At 40.7% G+C, this 22,476-nt stretch overlaps 1 protein-coding gene across 1 annotated transcript; it reads right to left on the bottom strand.

Moving 5' to 3' along the window:
* Positions 1-855: 855 nt before the first annotated feature.
* LOC130745174 (NAC domain-containing protein 83-like) lies at positions 856-21,118 on the bottom strand. Its single transcript, XM_057597323.1, has 3 exons — positions 20,914-21,118; positions 20,548-20,693; positions 856-963 (listed from the first exon to the last, which is right to left on the bottom strand). Exons 1-3 carry the CDS (start codon positions 21,116-21,118, stop codon positions 856-858), a joined length of 459 nt encoding a protein of 152 aa, XP_057453306.1.
* Positions 21,119-22,476: the final 1,358 nt, after the last annotated feature.

Here is a 22,476-nt window from a genome sequence, read left to right on the forward strand (position 1 = left end):
GAGTTTTAAGTACTCTTTTTCCTTCACTAGGATTTTTTCCCATTGGGTTTTTCCTAGTAAGGTTTTAATGAGGCACATTCTCTATGTTTTGGCCTTAACGATGGGTTTGGGAGATGATTTTGTAGGGACTTAATAGAGAGGGTTGTCCTCATGCTTTCTTTCCATTTAATAATATTCTTCTGTTTTCAAAAAAAAAAATATCCATATCTGTAATAATAGGAAATTCCAATTCTTAAATGTTGTATAATTTTTTAAATATTATAAATTGAATTAAAATTTCAAATTATAAAATTTTCCTTTAAATAAATATATAAACAAGCCTTTTTCATATGCACCTAAAACAAGCCTTTAAATACATATTATACTTTTAAGAAAATTCAGTTCCACTCTTTTTTAAATCTTTTCACAGTATTAATATTTAGAAAACATAGTAAATAATAATTTTTATTTAAAATCTTACAGTATATCAAAACCAAAAAAATATTTAAGTATAAAAGGTGTTTAAATTTTACTTAATAAGTTAAAAAAATTAACTAAATTTATAGTCATACATTTTACTTTAAAATATATGTTCTCTTTTTTTTTTCAAAAACTGAATATATATTATTGAAAGGAATATTACATGAGAACAAACCCTCTCATGAAATGGGTCATTTTCAATCCAAATATAGACAAATAGAAAAATGGCTTATTTCCCATATTACCAAAAGAAATCATGAAAAATGGCAACAGAGAGGAAGGCGCAGAATTTTGGAACATTTTACGCAGATTCACAACCCTCACTTAAGAAATGGATCATTGGGGATTGCATGAGAAACTTTCACTCTCCTTAGGGAAGTCAATGACCTCGACACTTCAGGCATTTTCGCCATTGCTAGAGCTCTTCCCATTAGGCCCTCTTGCACTCTTCACCTTCTGTGCATCCTTCTCAAGAAATATGCGATACACAACCCAATTTGATATCTAGATTTGAGTCACAAAGTTTAGCAGTCATATGATATTGGTGATGAGTAAAACAAAACGATCATAAGAACTCAAAAAGACAATACTCTAAACCGACTCAATTTTGGAAACAATCATTGTTCTATTCTTTTTTTTTACCTTAGATTGTTTAGCTACTAACACAAGGCGGAACTCATGCATCACCCATTTGGTCATCTTAGCTGAGGCTCCTTGCAACTCCCAGAAAATTAATGTAACACCCCGAATTCCAGGTGTCACTTTAGTAACCAAAAATAAACTTTAGGCGGAAAACAGGTAATTTTTTTTTGTTTTTGTTTTCTTTCCTTTAAATCAAAGTGATAAGAAAGTAAAGACAAACCCCAACAACTAACTAACCGATATACAACATATATACATGTACAGCCTCAGCTGCACTCCATGTCACGCGCACTCGCAGTGACTCCAAAGCAGTGTGCCCGTAGGCAAATATATACAGACCCAGAAGTGTAAGTGAGAAAATTATAATTACAAACCACTAGGAGAAAGTCGGCCTCAATATGGCCTAAGCAAAGACCCCTATGGTCCGACTGACTCACTGTGATCCCTCCGTAAGAGAACCACACAAAAAGCCATGCGTCGGGAACCTACCCTGTCCCAAAAGCAAAACGAATCAGAGCTATTACAGTAACAACCAACTCCAAAAGACTCTAACCACCCATACCCCATACTACTATCATCGACCCTCCCTCGATCAGGCATGAAGTCCGGGTCCTCGTCGAAAGCTTCAGTAATAGTCGTTCCGCTCCGGGTCTTTCCCGCACAACAAATCATCACGAACCGGCTGACAGACGCCTGGCAGCAGGCCGACCGCCCAAACACAAACATACAAACAAAGCCAAGGCGCTAGGGTCAACTTACAGAATACAATAGATATACAATCAACTTGTGATAAAGGGGATATATACATATGTTGTATATATATACATATAAGTTATGTATTGCCTACTCTAAGGTATATACATAGCATGTTCTCGAATCTCCTACACAGTTCAATCATTAATACCTAACGATGTTCATCAACATCAAATCATCATAATCTCAACATAGGGAGTTAGGTGATAAGGTGAGTCAAACAATGTATCGTCCTCCCAACACACACGTATCCAACTAAACCAATGTTCCCTGTCGTTGCCCTAGGGTAAACGACGATGAAATCTCACGCTTCCATGAAGTCTCACGCTTCAATGGGGTCTTACGCTTTCACGAAGTCTCACGCTTCAGTGAAATCTCACACATTCACGAAGTCTCACGCTTCAGTGAAGTTTCGCGCCTTCACGAAGTCTCACGCTTCAGTGAAGTTGCACGCCTCCGCAAAGTCTCCCGCTTCAGCGAAGGTTCCCGTCTCCACGAGGTCTCCCGCCTCAGTGAAGTTTCTGCTTTCACGAAGTCTCACGCCTCAGTGAAGCTTACTCACTTTCACGAAGTCTCACGCTTCAGTGAAGTTCCATGCTTTCACGAAGTCTCACGCCTCAGTGAAGCTTCCCGTTCTTCACTATGGATGGGCCATTCCCGTTATCCATCCTGGATGAACCATTCCCGTTATTCATCCTTGGTGAACCATTCCCGTTATTCACCATGATATGCACAGGTGAACCATTCCCGTTATTCACCCGATTGATGCAATATGGTTAGCCAAACAACGAATCGCCCTTACCACGAAAGTGTGTAGCTCACAACCCAATCTCAACAAACCCATGAGTTAGTGTCGGTCAATACAACACAACTCGGAGTAAGTGTCGGTCAATACAACACAACTCCATCCACAGAATACACAAGGGTCTAGTGTCGGTCAATACAACACCGCCCAAACAACAAGAGCACTAGGTGTCGGTCAATACAACACGGCTCCACAACACTCCCCAAGAGTACTAAAGTACTCGGTGACTTCAATCATCACCATAGCTCACCTTAGTGGCTTTCCCCAATTCCGATAACTCTCCAAACCCACAACAAAGGTCGACTTTTCCCCGTCTTTCGTAAATGTTTTCCCCTTTAGTTCTCCTATAACTATTCATTTAGTAAAAACGTTTCGAATTGAATTAGTCAGGTTATGAGTTTATTTCTCAAAATATAGGTTTCCCAAGTGTTTAGTTTACAAAATTCTATTCATTCTAGGTTTTCCGAAAACCAACCACCCAAAAGAAGTTTCCCGGGGAAAGTCTAAGTAAACCAACGAATCCCAATAAATGGCTAAGTCCCAAACCCCTCGTTTGAACTTGCCTAGGGTTGCTCATCCAACCCGAAACATCAAAGATCACCAGATCAATGAATCTCCACTCCGAAGTCGTGTCAAAACGCACAATCCAACAAAGCACAACATCACAACATCAGTTCATCAACATAATCAACATCAAAGTAAAGCATAAGTCGAATTGATCGACGCCTATCATGCATTCATAGCTAATATATAGTAAGTTGCCCTAACCTCGAGCTGATCCAGCTTCGAAATCAAGGTTGTCCTCAAACAGTTGCTCTGAATATTCCAAAGTTCCTTCAACTGAACCTCGGAGAAAAACAAAGCAGAATTCAAACAAAATCGATTAGTTCGATCGCAAAACAATACATAAACGATAGACAAAGCATCAAAGCTTCAGAATACGACAAACGGGTACGAAAGGACAAGTTTTCGAAACCGAAAAACTCCCCCCCCCCCCTTAGGAAAAACCCACGGCCATAAGGAGAAAAGGGCTTCGGCTCTTTTTCTTCGATCAAATCAGTTTACAAGGTAGTTTTAGGGTAAAACTAAGGCAAAGAAACTGTCAGAACAATTTTCGGACAATCGGGTCGAAATACGACTACGCAGGGGCATTTTGGTCCAAAATAAAGGCTCAAAACTTCAAAGTTATCAGTTCTGAAAACAAATTTGACAGCAACGATCCTCATGACATCCGTGACAACAAATCCTAAAGGCACGAAGTCAGATTATAGCTTTTCGACAATAAAGTTTCGAAATGTGAGACAAAAGAGTTTTGAGTCAATTTTTCAGATACTGGACAACTGAATCGCAATCAGAGTTTACTGACAGAGGTTTTAGACTCAGGGGAACATAAGGAACATAACCCAAGCGAGAAATCAGAGAAATCGGACAATTTTAGAAAAAGCTCAAAACTGTGAGCACAGAAACGACTTCAGAAACGCAACAGAAACAACAATCAGAGGTAGGAATCGTGTTAGTTACCTTGATACCTAGAAGTAGGGACGAACTGCACGAAGATTGGTCAAGATTTCGCGAAAATTCCTCTTCTCCCTTGCTCTCCAAACTCGCGGCCCTTTGAGGAAAGAAATGAGAGGATTTGTCTTTTTCGCGCTATTTATAGGCGGGCGAAATCGCGGGAAAATGAAAATTTCGCGATTCCGATTTTTGCAGCACGTTCACCGAGAAATTCTAAGAGAGATTCTGGCGTCAGAATTCCAGAACTCAAAACAAATATCTATGATATGGGAAAAACGATATCGAAAAACTCAAAAGCGGTGTCGGTTAATCTGCCCCGAAAAACTACTTTTTGCTGTGATGCTCAAACGACAAAACTTCCAACAGAAGAAAGATTGGAAATGTCGAAACAAGTCTGGCAACACGGACGGAATCTTCGTTAGAAGTCCCGAATAGAAAAAGTCTTCATCCATTGCTCGAAAATAGGGTTTCGAAGCAAAGAAATTAGCGTCGGCGGACATCCGAAAAGTGAAACCTATCGTGCGTACAGTCCAGAGTTCCGAAATGAAACGCTGGTCGATGGAAAAATAAAGAGAAACTTTAAATTTTCCGAGAGTTCGAAATCTCACTCAAAACGTTGCTTTAAGAGCGAAATAGCCTATTCTGGACACGCTCGCCATAAGGCAGGTGTGCAGACGACTCGCACTAGCTCCGAAAGAAACAACGCCACATTCCTCGAGCAATTCCTGAACTTTCTTTTTCATTAATCTTTCTCAAATATCAAACTCCTGTCACGCTTACACTGATTCCACGCGTGAGTCGGAAATTAACTTGTTCCGAAAATCCGGGTCTTACAATACTCCTCTCCAAAAAGAAAGTTTCGTCCTCGAAACTCAGAGTTCTGAGAAAGTCCGGAATACAGTTCCTCGATCTTATCTTCCAATTCTCATGTAGTAGTGCCTGTGTCATTGTTCCTCATAACCCTTACTTAAGCAATCTGTTTTGCCCTTGATTGTTCCACGCTTCTATCCCCACTGCTAACTGTCGGCGTCTCAAAAGACAAAACATCATTCAACCTCATGTCATCTGACTCGATTACTTGCGTCGGACCTCTGCTTGAAATGATACCGGTTGGCATTCCGTGCAGTCGCACCATCTTAGCCACTTACTTCTTTACTTTCGGTCGTCCGAAATTCTTCTTAAACTCGGTGCCTCTCTGTCATCTTAAAGTAAATACTCAACTCGTCCTCGTGATCTTCATCTACAGTCCAAAACTCCACTTGTCCGTTCGATAACTCCTAGACGAAATATTGCGTTGGAATCTAATAGTCCATTAACGTCACATCCAACTTCGTAACTATCATCACTCGCACAATGAAATCAATCTCCTACTTAGTCACCATTCGAATTAAAAAACGACTTATGTCCTTATTTCTTGTCCTTCACTAATCTTATCCTCTTCAACATCAAGTTATCAACAACTTATAAGATAATCCTCTTCTTAATATCTAACAATCCATTATTATCGTCTTCTTCCTTAGAACTTCCCTCACTCAAACCTATTTACACTTACTGAAATCCCTAACACTTCGCACCAATCGAGACTTATCCTCTAGAAGATTAAATCATAACTATACCTCAAGGGACTTAACTAGCCATCTTATCATCCGATCCTTCAACATTCTGAGATTTAACTCTTACCGTAACCGCTAACACCACCAAATCTCTTATGTGTACAGGAATCTCAGCTCTCTAGGACAACCTTAGCCCTAGGATTCTTATTCAACTTTAGCAAAATTCACTTGTTACCCGTAATGTGCACCATCAAAATCCATAACAAAGTTTCATTCCCTCTTAGACTCCGAGGAACTTGTCCAAACATAACAACTTCAAGTATTCATCTTAATACTAACACTTTCCTTTTTGTCACTCCATCACCATCTCGTCACTCAACTTCTTAATCTCTCAATCAAATTCTGACAAACTTCGAGTCCTACACACCTTAGACAGACATTCATAGATTTAAAACCTAAACCTTCACCAAGTTTGGTCCTCTAATGACCTTTAATCCTTCAATACTTCTTAAATGAATATCAGTTTCTTAAAAACTATAACTCCTTCACTTACCCAAACGACCTGACCAGTGTCGTCATGCTTTCACATCCACAACTTATTATGCTAACATCATTCAAATCTTATCACATGGTCATTATGTCCGCAACCTCATAATCAACATCAATCGATCACCAACCTTAACACTCCACACAACCCAGAATTCCCTTACTTCAAGATCTCTCTTATACTACACCTCAATGGTCTTCACCCGAAACTCACCTTCTGGTCTTTAATCTTCTAAGATTCAACTCCTATTGTCACACCTACAACCATAAGATCTCCTACTCGTACGTGATTCTCGGCTCTCAAGATTCAATCTTAACCCTAAGATTTCAATCCAACTTAGTATATCTCACTTAGTAATCTCAGCATATTTCTTTGGAATCCATATCAACAACCTCAAGTATTCAACTTATGCTAAAACTTTCTTTCTCCAACTTAATCATTAATTCAACACTTTTCAAGCGAAAATTCATCTCTTAAGACTATAATGTCTCCACATATTAATCAAACGCTTAGCAAAACTTATTCCTCGAACTCGACTATAACAATCTAGTTCAGAGCTAATTCTTCTCAATCTCGCTACCATCAAGGTATCATCTAAAACATGATTAAATCCAACTTATTTAGTCTCTAACAACTCCCCTCAGCAATCACATAACCTATGACTTCATAACTTCCGAGAAACTACTTAATACTTTTCCAGCACTAAATCTCTTGACTTGGTCTACCTCTACTTGGAGTAATCACACGAACTAACCAATCAATGTCTATACGACACTCATCGACTTCCACAGATTCAAATCTTAATCTTTTACAATCAAATGCTTAACACGAACTTTCCTCCCAAATCCGACTAATCCTCAATCAATTCAAATTCATCTTACCCGTCCTTCTATCAAAGTCCATAACCAGCTGTGATTCCGAATATCACCCCCTCAATATTAGGTGGATCAGGCCTAATACATCGAAGGTGGAAATTTAGAAAAACCCACTGGAACAGTCAATGAGTTCCTATCCTCCAGTAGTCACAAATATCCTGATACTAAATCCTTTAATGATCCCGCTACGGAACTACACACCCTCAACATGACACGTATACTACCCATACGGAATCTCCCTAAGATTCGTTCTTCAGCTACTAGCTTCCTCATAATCGCATCGGTGGAAGACTACTTTCTAAACTTAGTGTGTTATTCTAAACCTCGTGTAACTTCTATAGTTAAAACACGAGCGGCAGTCAAATAAATTCTTAGTAGGTGTAATAACTGTAAGGTCAAAGCTCAAACAGTATAACTAAGTTAGGTGTGTTGCACATTCTACGAGAGTAATGATGAGCATGTTGTACTAGAATGAGAAAGAATAGTTAGAAGGTTACCATCGTTCTTGCACTCACCTCTGGCTAACCCCTCAGCTCCTTCACCGTCCATGATATAAACCCTTCCTCTAGCAGCAGGGCGCTTTCCCCTTGCAGCATTGACAGACGGCTCCGCCTTGGGTGCCCTACACTGACTAGCGTTGTGCCCCGGTTGGTTGCAGTTGAAACACTTGGGCCTCGGTTCTGAGCACGCACTTGCATAGTGTCCCAACTTTCCACACCTGAAGCATTTCACATCTTGGATTGCAATCTGGTTTCCCGTTCCTCCAGCAGCAGCCGTAACCATAGGCTTGTACGATCCTGGGGTAAACCTTTCCCCCACAGGACGCTGATAAGGCTTCTTCATCTGAAACTTTCCTTTTCCTTGATAGCTCCGGGAACTCGACCTCATTGGTCCCCCAGTTCCAGCCCGGTCCATCCTCCTATTCTTCATCAGTTCCACCTCGGTGGCCTTCTCAACCAAAGCTTAAAACCTCATAATCCCCAACGGTCTCACTGAGTCCTCAATGTCAGCTCTCAGTCCCCTCACAAAGCGCTTGCACATATAGGGTTCATCAACCTGATCACGGAAAAATCGGAAGTGTTTGGCCAAAGATTCTAACTTAGCAGCATATTCCGGAATAGTCATGCTCCCTTGACGAAGAGTCAGAAACTGCGACTCACGCTCGTCACGAGCACTATCAGGAAAATACTTCTCCAGAAAGGCGGCACGAAAAGAATCCCAGTTCACCTCAACATGGTTTGCCTCCATCATCCCTCTGGTGCCCCTCCACCAGTACTCAGCATCGCCCAGTAGTAGATAAGTTGCCAGGCCCACCTTAGCCCCTCCACTAGTCTGTAGTACTTCGAAAATCTTCTCTACCTCTTGGATCCAGAGATCCGCCTCGTCCGGGTAAGTCCCGCCCGTGAACTTGGGTGGATTCTGTCTTCTGAAATCATTCAATCCCCTGTTCTGGTCCAGGGCTGCTTCTCTCTGAAGCCGGTATAGCTCGCGTGCATCCTTAGTAGCACGCCTATGTGCATTGTCATTCGTCTGTACAGTCATAGCTTGGACCAAAGTGGCCACCATCTCAGCAAGTTGGTTCGCGTTCACCATGTTCTGTATTCGTTTAGCAAACAGTCAGTACCAATCATAAGATAGTATTATGCATAACTATACAATATGATTAGGTAGCAACTTCAATCAATCAAAGCGAAGATCGCTTGGCAGACAATCAATTTTTTTACTCTTTGCAGAGTCACACAACCTAGCACAGAAGACCTATTCCCCAAGGACTCCCAAAAGACTCGACTAGGCTCTGATACCACAATGTAACACCCCGAATTCCAGGTGTCACTTTAGTAACCAAAAATAAACTTTAGGCGGAAAACAGGTAATTTTTTTTTTTTTGTTTTCTTTCCTTTAAATCAAAGTGATAAGAAAGTAAAGACAAACCCCAACAACTAACTAACCGATATACAACATATATACATGTACAGCCTCAGCTGCACTCCATGTCACGCGCACTCGCAGTGACTCCAAAGCAGTGTGCCCGTAGGCAAATATATACAGACCCAGAAGTGTAAGTGAGAAAATTATAATTACAAACCACTAGGAGAAAGTCGGCCTCAATATGGCCTAAGCAAAGACCCCTATGGTCCGACTGACTCACTGTGATCCCTCCGTAAGAGAACCACACAAAAAGCCATGCGTCGGGAACCTACCCTGTCCCAAAAGCAAAACGAATCAGAGCTATTACAGTAACAACCAACTCCAAAAGACTCTAACCACCCATACCCCATACTACTATCATCGACCCTCCCTCGATCAGGCATGAAGTCCGGGTCCTCGTCGAAAGCTTCAGTAATAGTCGTTCCGCTCCGGGTCTTTCCCGCACAACAAATCATCACGAACCGGCTGACAGACGCCTGGCAGCAGGCCGACCGCCCAAACACAAACATACAAACAAAGCCAAGGCGCTAGGGTCAACTTACAGAATACAATAGATATACAATCAACTTGTGATAAAGGGGATATATACATATGTTGTATATATATACATATAAGTTATGTATTGCCTACTCTAAGGTATATACATAGCATGTTCTCGAATCTCCTACACAGTTCAATCATTAATACCTAACGATGTTCATCAACATCAAATCATCATAATCTCAACATAGGGAGTTAGGTGATAAGGTGAGTCAAACAATGTATCGTCCTCCCAACACACACGTATCCAACTAAACCAATGTTCCCTGTCGTTGCCCTAGGGTAAACGACGATGAAATCTCACGCTTCCATGAAGTCTCACGCTTCAATGGGGTCTTACGCTTTCACGAAGTCTCACGCTTCAGTGAAATCTCACACATTCACGAAGTCTCACGCTTCAGTGAAGTTTCGCGCCTTCACGAAGTCTCACGCTTCAGTGAAGTTGCACGCCTCCGCAAAGTCTCCCGCTTCAGCGAAGGTTCCCGTCTCCACGAGGTCTCCCGCCTCAGTGAAGTTTCTGCTTTCACGAAGTCTCACGCCTCAGTGAAGCTTACTCACTTTCACGAAGTCTCACGCTTCAGTGAAGTTCCATGCTTTCACGAAGTCTCACGCCTCAGTGAAGCTTCCCGTTCTTCACTATGGATGGGCCATTCCCGTTATCCATCCTGGATGAACCATTCCCGTTATTCATCCTTGGTGAACCATTCCCGTTATTCACCATGATATGCACAGGTGAACCATTCCCGTTATTCACCCGATTGATGCAATATGGTTAGCCAAACAACGAATCGCCCTTACCACGAAAGTGTGTAGCTCACAACCCAATCTCAACAAACCCATGAGTTAGTGTCGGTCAATACAACACAACTCGGAGTAAGTGTCGGTCAATACAACACAACTCCATCCACAGAATACACAAGGGTCTAGTGTCGGTCAATACAACACCGCCCAAACAACAAGAGCACTAGGTTTCGGTCAATACAACACGGCTCCACAACACTCCCCAAGAGTACTAAAGTACTCGGTGACTTCAATCATCACCATAGCTCACCTTAGTGGCTTTCTCCAATTCCGATAACTCTCCAAACCCACAACAAAGGTCGACTTTTCCCCGTCTTTCGTAAATGTTTTCCCCTTTAGTTCTCCTATAACTATTCATTTAGTAAAAACGTTTCGAATTGAATTAGTCAGGTTATGAGTTTATTTCTCAAAATATAGGTTTCCCAAGTCTTTAGTTTACAAAATTCTATTCATTCTAGGTTTTCCGAAAACCAACCACCCAAAAGAAGTTTCCCGGGGAAAGTCTAAGTAAACCAACGAATCCCAATAAATGGCTAAGTCCCAAACCCCTCGTTTGAACTTGCCTAGGGTTGCTCATCCAACCCGAAACATCAAAGATCACCAGATCAATGAATCTCCACTCCGAAGTCGCGTCAAAACGCACTATCCAACAAAGCACAACATCACAACATCAGTTCATCAACATAATCAACATCAAAGTAAAGCATAAGTCGAATTGATCGACGCCTATCATGCATTCATAGCTAATATATAGTAAGTTGCCCTAACCTCGAGCTGATCCAGCCTCGAAATCAAGGTTGTCCTCAAACAGTTGCTCTGAATATTCCAAAGTTCCTTCAACTGAACCTCGGAGAAAAACAAAGCAGAATTCAAACAAAATCGATTAGTTCGATCGCAAAACAATACATAAACGATAGACAAAGCATCAAAGCTTCAGAATACGACAAACGGGTACGAAAGGACAAGTTTTCGAAACCGAAAAACTCCCCCCCCTTAGGAAAAACCCACGGCCATAAGGAGAAAAGGGCTTCGGCTCTTTTTCTTCGATCAAATCAGTTTACAAGGTAGTTTTAGGGTAAAACTAAGGCAAAGAAACTGTCAGAACAATTTTCGGACAATCGGGTCGAAATACGACTACGCAGGGGCATTTTGGTCCAAAATAAAGGCTCAAAACTTCAAAGTTATCAGTTCTGAAAACAAATTTGACAGCAACGATCCTCATGACATCCGTGACAACAAATCCTAAAGGCACGAAGTCAGATTATAGCTTTTCGACAATAAAGTTTCGAAATGTGAGACAAAAGAGTTTTGAGTCAATTTTTCAGATCCTGGACAACTGAATCGCAATCAGAGTTTACTGACAGAGGTTTTAGACTCAGGGGAACATAAGGAACATAACCCAAGCGAGAAATCAGAGAAATCGGACAATTTTAGAAAAAGCTCAAAACTGTGAGCACAGAAACGACTTCAGAAACGCAACAGAAATAACAATCAGAGGTAGGAATCGTGTTAGTTACCTTGATACCTAGAAGTAGAGACGAACTGCACGAAGATTGGTCAAGATTTCGCGAAAATTCCTCTTCTCCCTTGCTCTCCAAACTCGCGGCCCTTTGAGGAAAGAAATGAGAGGATTTGTCTTTTTCGCGCTATTTATAGGCGGGCGAAATCGCGGGAAAATGAAAATTTCGCGATTCCGATTTTTGCAGCACGTTCACCGAGAAATTCTAAGAGAGATTCTGGCGTCAGAATTCCAGAACTCAAAACAAATATCTATGATATGGGAAAAACGATATCGAAAAACTCAAAAGCGGTGTCGGTTAATCTGCCCCGAAAAACTACTTTTTGCTGTGATGCTCAAACGACAAAACTTCCAACAGAAGAAAGATTGGAAATGTCGAAACAAGTCTGGCAACGCGGACGGAATCTTCGTTAGAAGTCCCGAATAGAAAAAGTCTTCATCCATTGCTCGAAAATAGGGTTTCGAAGCAAAGAAATTAGCGTCGGCGGACATCCGAAAAGTGAAACCTATCGTGCGTACAGTCCAGAGTTCCGAAATGAAACGCTGGTCGATGGAAAAATAAAGAGAAACTTTAAATTTTCCGAGAGTTCGAAATCTCACTCAAAACGTTGCTTTAAGAGCGAAATAGCCTATTCTTGACACGCTCGCCATAAGGCAGGTGTGCAGACGACTCGCACTAGCTCCGAAAGAAACAACGCCACATTCCTCGAGCAATTCCTGAACTTTCTTTTTCATTAATCTTTCTCAAATATCAAACTCCTGTCACGCTTACACTGATTCCACGCGTGAGTCGGAAATTAACTTGTTCCGAAAATCCGGGTCTTACAATACTCCCCTCCAAAAAGAAAGTTTCGTCCTCGAAACTCAGAGTTCTGAGAAAGTCCGGAATACAGTTCCTCGATCTTATCTTCCAATTCTCATGTAGTAGTGCCTGTGTCATTGTTCCTCATAACCCTTACTTAAGCAATCTGTTTTGCCCTTGATTGTTCCACGCTTCTATCCCCACTGCTAACTGTCGGCGTCTCAAAAGACAAAACATCATTCAACCTCATGTCGTCTGACTCGATTACTTGCGTCGGACCTCTGCTTGAAATGATACCGGTTGGCATTCCGTGCAGTCGCACCATCTTAGCCACTTACTTCTTTACTTTCGGTCGTCCGAAATTCTTCTTAAACTCGGTGCCTCTCTGTCATCTTAAAGTAAATACTCAACTCGTCCTCGTGATCTTCATCTACAGTCCAAAACTCCACTTGTCCGTTCGATAACTCCTAGACGAAATATTGCGTTGGAATCTAATAGTCCATTAACGTCACATCCAACTTCGTAACTATCATCACTCGCACAATGAAATCAATCTCCTACTTAGTCACCATTCGAATTAAAAAACGACTTATGTCCTTATTTCTTGTCCTTCACTAATCTTATCCCCTTCAACATCAAGTTATCAACAACTTATAAGATAATCCTCTTCTTAATATCTAACAATCCATTATTATCGTCTTCTTCCTTAGAACTTCCCTCACTCAAACCTATTTACACTTACTGAAATCCCTAACACTTCGCACCAATCGAGACTTATCCTCTAGAAGATTAAATCATAACTATACCTCAAGGGACTTAACTAGCCATCTTATCATCCGATCCTTCAACATTCTGAGATTTAACTCTTACCGTAACCGCTAACACCACCAAATCTCTTATGTGTACAAGAATCTCAGCTCTCTAGGACAACCTTAGCCCTAGGATTCTTATTCAACTTTAGCAAAATTCACTTGTTACCCGTAATGTGCACCATCAAAATCCATAACAAAGTTTCATTCCCTCTTAGACTCCGAGGAACTTGTCCAAACATAACAACTTCAAGTATTCATCTTAATACTAACACTTTCCTTTTTGTCACTCCATCACCATCTCGTCACTCAACTTCTTAATCTCTCAATCAAATTCTGACAAACTTCGAGTCCTACACACCTTAGACAGACATTCATAGATTTAAAACCTAAACCTTCACCAAGTTTGGTCCTCTAATGACCTTTAATCCTTCAATACTTCTTAAATGAATATCAGTTTCTTAAAAACTATAACTCCTTCACTTACCCAAACGACCTGACCAGTGTCGTCATGCTTTCACATCCACAACTTATTATGCTAACATCATTCAAATCTTATCACATGGTCATTATGTCCGCAACCTCATAATCAACATCAATCGATCACCAACCTTAACACTCCACACAACCCAGAATTCCCTTACTTCAAGATCTCTCTTATACTACACCTCAATGGTCTTCACCCGAAACTCACCTTCAGGTCTTTAATCTTCTAAGATTCAACTCCTATTGTCACACCTACAACCATAAGATCTCCTACTCGTACGTGATTCTCGGCTCTCAAGATTCAATCTTAACCCTAAGATTTCAATCCAACTTAGTATATCTCACTTAGTAATCTCAGCATATTTCTTTGGAATCCATATCAACAACCTCAAGTATTCAACTTATGCTAAAACTTTCTTTCTCCAACTTAATCATTAATTCAACACTTTTCAAGCGAAAATTCATCTCTTAAGACTATAATGTCTCCACATATTAATCAAACGCTTAGCAAAACTTATTCCTCGAACTCGACTATAACAATCTAGTTCAGAGCTAATTCTTCTCAATCTCGCTACCATCAAGGTATCATCTAAAACATGATTAAATCCAACTTATTTAGTCTCTAACAACTCCCCTCAGCAATCACATAACCTATGACTTCATAACTTCCGAGAAACTACTTAATACTTTTCCAGCACTAAATCTCTTGACTTGGTCTACCTCTACTTGGAGTAATCACACGAACTAACCAATCAATGTCTATACGACACTCATCGACTTCCACAGATTCAAATCTTAATCTTTTACAATCAAATGCTTAACACGAACTTTCCTCCCAAATCCGACTAATCCTCAATCAATTCAAATTCATCTTACCCGTCCTTCTATCAAAGTCCATAACCAGCTGTGATTCCGAATATCACCCCCTCAATATTAGGTGGATCAGGCCTAATACATCGAAGGTGGAAATTTAGAAAAACCCACTGGAACAGTCAATGAGTTCCTATCCTCCAGTAGTCACAAATATCCTGATACTAAATCCTTTAATGATCCCGCTACGGAACTACACACCCTCAACATGACACGTATACTACCCATACGGAATCTCCCTAAGATTCGTTCTTCAGCTACTAGCTTCCTCATAATCGCATCGGTGGAAGACTACTTTCTAAACTTAGTGTGTTATTCTAAACCTCGTGTAACTTCTATAGTTAAAACACGAGCGGCAGTCAAATAAATTCTTAGTAGGTGTAATAACTGTAAGGTCAAAGCTCAAACAGTATAACTAAGTTAGGTGTGTTGCACATTCTACGAGAGTAATGATGAGCATGTTGTACTAGAATGAGAAAGAATAGTTAGAAGGTTACCATCGTTCTTGCACTCACCTCTGGCTAACCCCTCAGCTCCTTCACCGTCCATGATATAAACCCTTCCTCTAGCAGCAGGGCGCTTTCCCCTTGCAGCATTGACAGACGGCTCCGCCTTGGGTGCCCTACACTGACTAGCGTTGTGCCCCGGTTGGTTGCAGTTGAAACACTTGGGCCTCGGTTCTGAGCACGCACTTGCATAGTGTCCCAACTTTCCACACCTGAAGCATTTCACATCTTGGATTGCAATCTGGTTTCCCGTTCCTCCAGCAGCAGCCGTAACCATAGGCTTGTACGATCCTGGGGTAAACCTTTCCCCCACAGGACGCTGATAAGGCTTCTTCATCTGAAACTTTCCTTTTCCTTGATAGCTCCGGGAACTCGACCTCATTGGTCCCCCAGTTCCAGCCCGGTCCATCCTCCTATTCTTCATCAGTTCCACCTCGGTGGCCTTCTCAACCAAAGCTTGAAACCTCATAATCCCCAACGGTCTCACTGAGTCCTCAATGTCAGCTCTCAGTCCCCTCACAAAGCGCTTGCACATATAGGGTTCATCAACCTGATCACGGAAAAATCGGAAGTGTTTGGCCAAAGATTCTAACTTAGCAGCATATTCCGGAATAGTCATGCTCCCTTGACGAAGAGTCAGAAACTGCGACTCACGCTCGTCACGAGCACTATCAGGAAAATACTTCTCCAGAAAGGCGGCACGAAAAGAATCCCAGTTCACCTCAACATGGTTTGCCTCCATCATCCCTCTGGTGCCCCTCCACCAGTACTCAGCATCGCTCAGTAGTAGATAAGTTGCCAGGCCCACCTTAGCCCCTCCACTAGTCTGTAGTACTTCGAAAATCTTCTCTACCTCTTGGATCCAGAGATCCGCCTCGTCCGGGTCAGTCCCGCCCGTGAACTTGGGTGGATTCTGTCTTCTGAAATCATTCAATCCCCTGTTCTGGTCCAGGGCTGCTTCTCTCTGAAGCCGGTATAGCTCGCGTGCATCCTTAGTAGCACGCCTATGTGCATTGTCATTCGTCTGTACAGTCATAGCTTGGACCAAAGTGGCCACCATCTCAGCAAGTTGGTTCGCGTTCACCATGTTCTGTATTCGTTTAGCAAACAGTCAGTACCAATCATAAGATAGTATTATGCATAACTATACAATATGATTAGGTAGCAACTTCAATCAATTAAAGCGAAGATCGCTTGGCAGACAATCAATTTTTTTACTCTTTGCAGAGTCACACAACCTAGCACAGAAGACCTATTCCCCAAGGACTCCCAAAAGACTCGACTAGGCTCTGATACCACAATGTAACACCCCGAATTCCAGGTGTCACTTTAGTAACCAAAAATAAACTTTAGGCGGAAAACAGGTAATTTTTTTTTTTTTGTTTTCTTTCCTTTAAATCAAAGTGATAAGAAAGTAAAGACAAACCCCAACAACTAACTAACCGATATACAACATATATACATGTACAGCCTCAGCTGCACTCCATGTCACGCGCACTCGCAGTGACTCCAAAGCAGTGTGCCCGTAGGCAAATATATACAGACCCAGAAGTGTAAGTGAGAAAATTATAATTTCAAACCACTAGGAGAAAGTCGGCCTCAATATGGCCTAAGCAAAGACCCCTATGGTCCGACTGACTCACTGTGATCCCTCCGTAAGAGAACCACACAAAAAGCCATGCGTCGGGAACCTACCCTGTCCCAAAAGCAAAACGAATCAGAGCTATTACAGTAACAACCAACTCCAAAAGACTCTAACCACCCATACCCCATACTACTATCATCGACCCTCCCTCGATCAGGCATGAAGTCCGGGTCCTCGTCGAAAGCTTCAGTAATAGTCGTTCCGCTCCGGGTCTTTCCCGCACAACAAATCATCACGAACCGGCTGACAGACGCCTGGCAGCAGGCCGACCGCCCAAACACAAACATACAAACAAAGCCAAGGCGCTAGGGTCAACTTACAGAATACAATAGATATACAATCAACTTGTGATAAAGGGGATATATACATATGTTGTATATATATACATATAAGTTATGTATTGCCTACTCTAAGGTATATACATAGCATGTTCTCGAATCTCCTACACAGTTCAATCATTAATACCTAACGATGTTCATCAACATCAAATCATCATAATCTCAACATAGGGAGTTAGGTGATAAGGTGAGTCAAACAATGTATCGTCCTCCCAACACACACGTATCCAACTAAACCAATGTTCCCTGTCGTTGCCCTAGGGTAAACGACGATGAAATCTCACGCTTCCATGAAGTCTCACGCTTCAATGGGGTCTTACGCTTTCACGAAGTCTCACGCTTCAGTGAAATCTCACACATTCACGAAGTCTCACGCTTCAGTGAAGTTTCGCGCCTTCACGAAGTCTCACGCTTCAGTGAAGTTGCACGCCTCCGCAAAGTCTCCCGCTTCAGCGAAGGTTCCCGTCTCCACGAGGTCTCCCGCCTCAGTGAAGTTTCTGCTTTCACGAAGTCTCACGCCTCAGTGAAGCTTACTCACTTTCACGAAGTCTCACGCTTCAGTGAAGTTCCATGCTTTCACGAAGTCTCACGCCTCAGTGAAGCTTCCCGTTCTTCACTATGGATGGGCCATTCCTGTTATCCATCCTGGATGAACCATTCCCGTTATTCATCCTTGGTGAACCATTCCCGTTATTCACCATGATATGCACAGGTGAACCATTCCCGTTATTCACCCGATTGATGCAATATGGTTAGCCAAACAACGAATCGCCCTTACCACGAAAGTGTGTAGCTCACAACCCAATCTCAACAAACCCATGAGTTAGTGTCGGTCAATACAACACAACTCGGAGTAAGTGTCGGTCAATACAACACAACTCCATCCACAGAATACACAAGGGTCTAGTGTCGGTCAATACAACACCGCCCAAACAACAAGAGCACTAGGTGTCGGTCAATACAACACGGCTCCACAACACTCCCCAAGAGTACTAAAGTACTCGGTGACTTCAATCATCACCATAGCTCACCTTAGTGGCTTTCCCCAATTCCGATAACTCTCCAAACCCACAACAAAGGTCGACTTTTCCCCGTCTTTCGTAAATGTTTTCCCCTTTAGTTCTCCTATAACTATTCATTTAGTAAAAACGTTTCGAATTGAATTAGTCAGGTTATGAGTTTATTTCTCAAAATATAGGTTTCCCAAGTCTTTAGTTTACAAAATTCTATTCATTCTAGGTTTTCCGAAAACCAACCACCCAAAAGAAGTTTCCCGGGGAAAGTCTAAGTAAACCAACGAATCCCAATAAATGGCTAAGTCCCAAACCCCTCGTTTGAACTTGCCTAGGGTTGCTCATCCAACCCGAAACATCAAAGATCACCAGATCAATGAATCTCCACTCCGAAGTCGCGTCAAAACGCACAATCCAACAAAGCACAACATCACAACATCAGTTCATCAACATAATCAACATCAAAGTAAAGCATAAGTCGAATTGATCGACGCCTATCATGCATTCATAGCTAATATATAGTAAGTTGCCCTAACCTCGAGTTGATCCAGCTTCGAAATCAAGGTTGTCCTCAAACAGTTGCTCTGAATATTCCAAAGTTCCTTCAACTGAACCTCGGAGAAAAACAAAGCAGAATTCAAACAAAATCGATTAGTTCGATCGCAAAACAATACATAAACGATAGACAAAGCATCAAAGCTTCAGAATACGACAAACGGGTACGAAAGGACAAGTTTTCGAAACCGAAAAACTCCCCCCCCTTAGGAAAAACCCACGGCCATAAGGAGAAAAGGGCTTCGGCTCTTTTTCTTCGATCAAATCAGTTTACAAGGTAGTTTTAGGGTAAAACTAAGGCAAAGAAACTGTCAGAACAATTTTCGGACAATCGGGTCGAAATACGACTACGCAGGGGCATTTTGGTCCAAAATAAAGGCTCAAAACTTCAAAGTTATCAGTTCTGAAAACAAATTTGACAGCAACGATCCTCATGACATCCGTGACAACAAATCCTAAAGGCACGAAGTCAGATTATAGCTTTTCGACAATAAAGTTTCGAAATGTGAGACAAAAGAGTTTTGAGTCAATTTTTCAGATACTGGACAACTGAATCGCAATCAGAGTTTACTGACAGAGGTTTTAGACTCAGGGGAACATAAGGAACATAACCCAAGCGAGAAATCAGAGAAATCGGACAATTTTAGAAAAAGCTCAAAACTGTGAGCACAGAAACGACTTCAGAAACGCAACAGAAACAACAATCAGAGGTAGGAATCGTGTTAGTTACCTTGATACCTAGAAGTAGGGACGAACTGCACGAAGATTGGTCAAGATTTCGCGAAAATTCCTCTTCTCCCTTGCTCTCCAAACTCGCGGCCCTTTGAGGAAAGAAATGAGATGATTTTGCTTTTTCGCGCTATTTATAGGCGGGCGAAATCGCGGGAAAATGAAAATTTCGCGATTCCGATTTTTGCAGCACGTTCACCGAGAAATTCTAAGAGAGATTCTGGCGTCAGAATTCCAGAACTCAAAACAAATATCTATGATATGGGAAAAACGATATCGAAAAACTCAAAAGCGGTGTCGGTTAATCTGCCCCGAAAAACTACTTTTTGCTGTGATGCTCAAACGACAAAACTTCCAACAGAAGAAAGATTGGAAATGTCGAAACAAGTCTGGCAGCGCGGACGGAATCTTCGTTAGAAGTCCCGAATAGAAAAAGTCTTCATCCATTGCTCGAAAATAGGGTTTCGAAGCAAAGAAATTAGCGTCGGCGGACATCCGAAAAGTGAAACCTATCGTGCGTACAGTCCAGAGTTCCGAAATGAAACGCTGGTCGATGGAAAAATAAAGAGAAACTTTAAATTTTCCGAGAGTTCGAAATCTCACTCAAAACGTTGCTTTAAGAGCGAAATAGCCTATTCTGGACACGCTCGCCATAAGGCAGGTGTGCAGACGACTCGCACTAGCTCCGAAAGAAACAACGCCACATTCCTCGAGCAATTCCTGAACTTTCTTTTTCATTAATCTTTCTCAAATATCAAACTCCTGTCACGCTTACACTGATTCCACGCGTGAGTCGGAAATTAACTTGTTCCGAAAATCCGGGTCTTACAATTAAAGTGTTCTTCTTTCCAATCACCTCATTGTTTTGACGGATAGGAATGCATTTTCCTTTCTCCACAACCTTCCATTGACCACTCCCTGCAATTCTTATGTCAAGGCTTTCTAGGTCACGACCCATAGTGTTGTAGAAGAAGCACTTCCTTTCGTTGAAAATATTTCCATCTACAAAGATACGCAAACCCAAATTAAATTTAAAACACCATATTTGTTCAATTCCCACTTGTCAACAACACTTAAACATTTCCTGGGACATGGAAAAATTGAATTAAAATTGAATTTTCTATGATAAAAACAATGCTCTCCAACTAGTACAAAAGCCACAAAAAATTAAATGGATATTTTGAAAAATAGAGAGAATTCAAAAAAGTAAAAATTTATTGACCTCCTCCAGGTAACCCCCATGGCTCTGTCTGAAACACATTGAAATTTGGGATTATTTGAACAGGAAGAGGTTGAGCGAAGGCCCTCCTCTTCAGGTAGAAATTCACAAGAACCTCATCAGTGGGATCAAACTTGTAACCAGGTAGCAACCGAACACTCCCATCCTTGTCACAAGTTATGAGGGCCTCCATCTCAAATGACGTCATCGCAAGTGTGTGAAACTCTCTAAATGGATTAGTGTAGTAAACTTGTGCGGCTAGAACATCAATTTATAGCTACAAGATATGCATTGCCATCCGTGTTTGTGTGTGTGTGAGAGAGAGAGAGGTTTAGGGTTTAGGGAAAGGAAGTGACAAAGCACTATTCGAGCACTTTAGTCATGTAAGTGAGGGCATTTTATAGGGGAAATTATTTTATGCACATCCTAAAGGGGAATGAGTCAAATGCTTTGAATGATAATGAATAATTTTTTTTGACGGGATAATAAATAATTATAAAAAATACTGTAGTTAAAAAATTTATAATAATAAATGCTAAATTTAGAGAACTTCTACTTTTTATTTCCTTATCATTTTCCTTAATAGATTAAGTCATATTATGGCCTTCAACTTTTTAAAGTATATAAAATAGCACTTATGTTAACCTTTAGAAGAGTATGTTTGTTGACAAGCACATTACAAGAGTAATGAGAATGTATATGAATAGTCAAAATAATTTTATTTCATCAATAGGAATCCAAAATGTAACTTTTCTAATTGAACATACGTAATTTATTTATGATGAAAGGATAAAAAAAATTATTGAGAATTACTATTTAAAATATAGTTATTATATAACTCCAATTCATTATACCTTAATACTTTCTAAAATATAATTTTTCTAATAGTAATTAAATTTTAAGTTATTGAATCGATAAAAATTCTTCAATTCCAAACTTTTCTAATTGAACATATGTAATTTATTCTTTCAAAAAAAAAATATGTAATTTATTTATGATGAAAGGATAAAAACAATTATTGAGAATTACTATTTAAAATATAGTTATTACATAACTCCAATTCATTATACATTAATACTTTCTAAAATATAATTTTTTTGATAATAATTAAATTTCAAGTTATTGAATTGAATAAAAATTCTTCAATTGCATAATTTCAATATAGTGGCCCATTAAATGGAAATAATTGTGGAGTGGCCATATTCTTTTGGGGTTCAATTATTTCCTTGTATTGGCTTTAGTAGTTTTCTGTTTTATTAAGTACTAGTACTTTTTACCCGTGCGATGCACGGGGATATTCATTTTTATTTAATTTGTGTGTTTATATGATTTTTGCGTTAATTTCTTAAATATATTTTGTATTAATATATAATTTTTATATTAGAATTTTTAAGTTTTGTTTTGTGATAAATGTGTTTTTTTTTTTGTCGTAGCATGGTGATGGGTTTAGTGTGTATGTGGTGTCTTATCTCCATTGAGACGACACACCACACACTTTTAACTTGTCTTGTTTTACAATCCTTGTCATTTGTGTGTTTCCTTGGAATATAGTGGATTGTATTACCA

Source organism: Lotus japonicus, chromosome 1 (genome assembly GCF_012489685.1).
Source record: "Lotus japonicus ecotype B-129 chromosome 1, LjGifu_v1.2".
NCBI lineage: Eukaryota > Viridiplantae > Streptophyta > Magnoliopsida > Fabales > Fabaceae > Lotus > Lotus japonicus.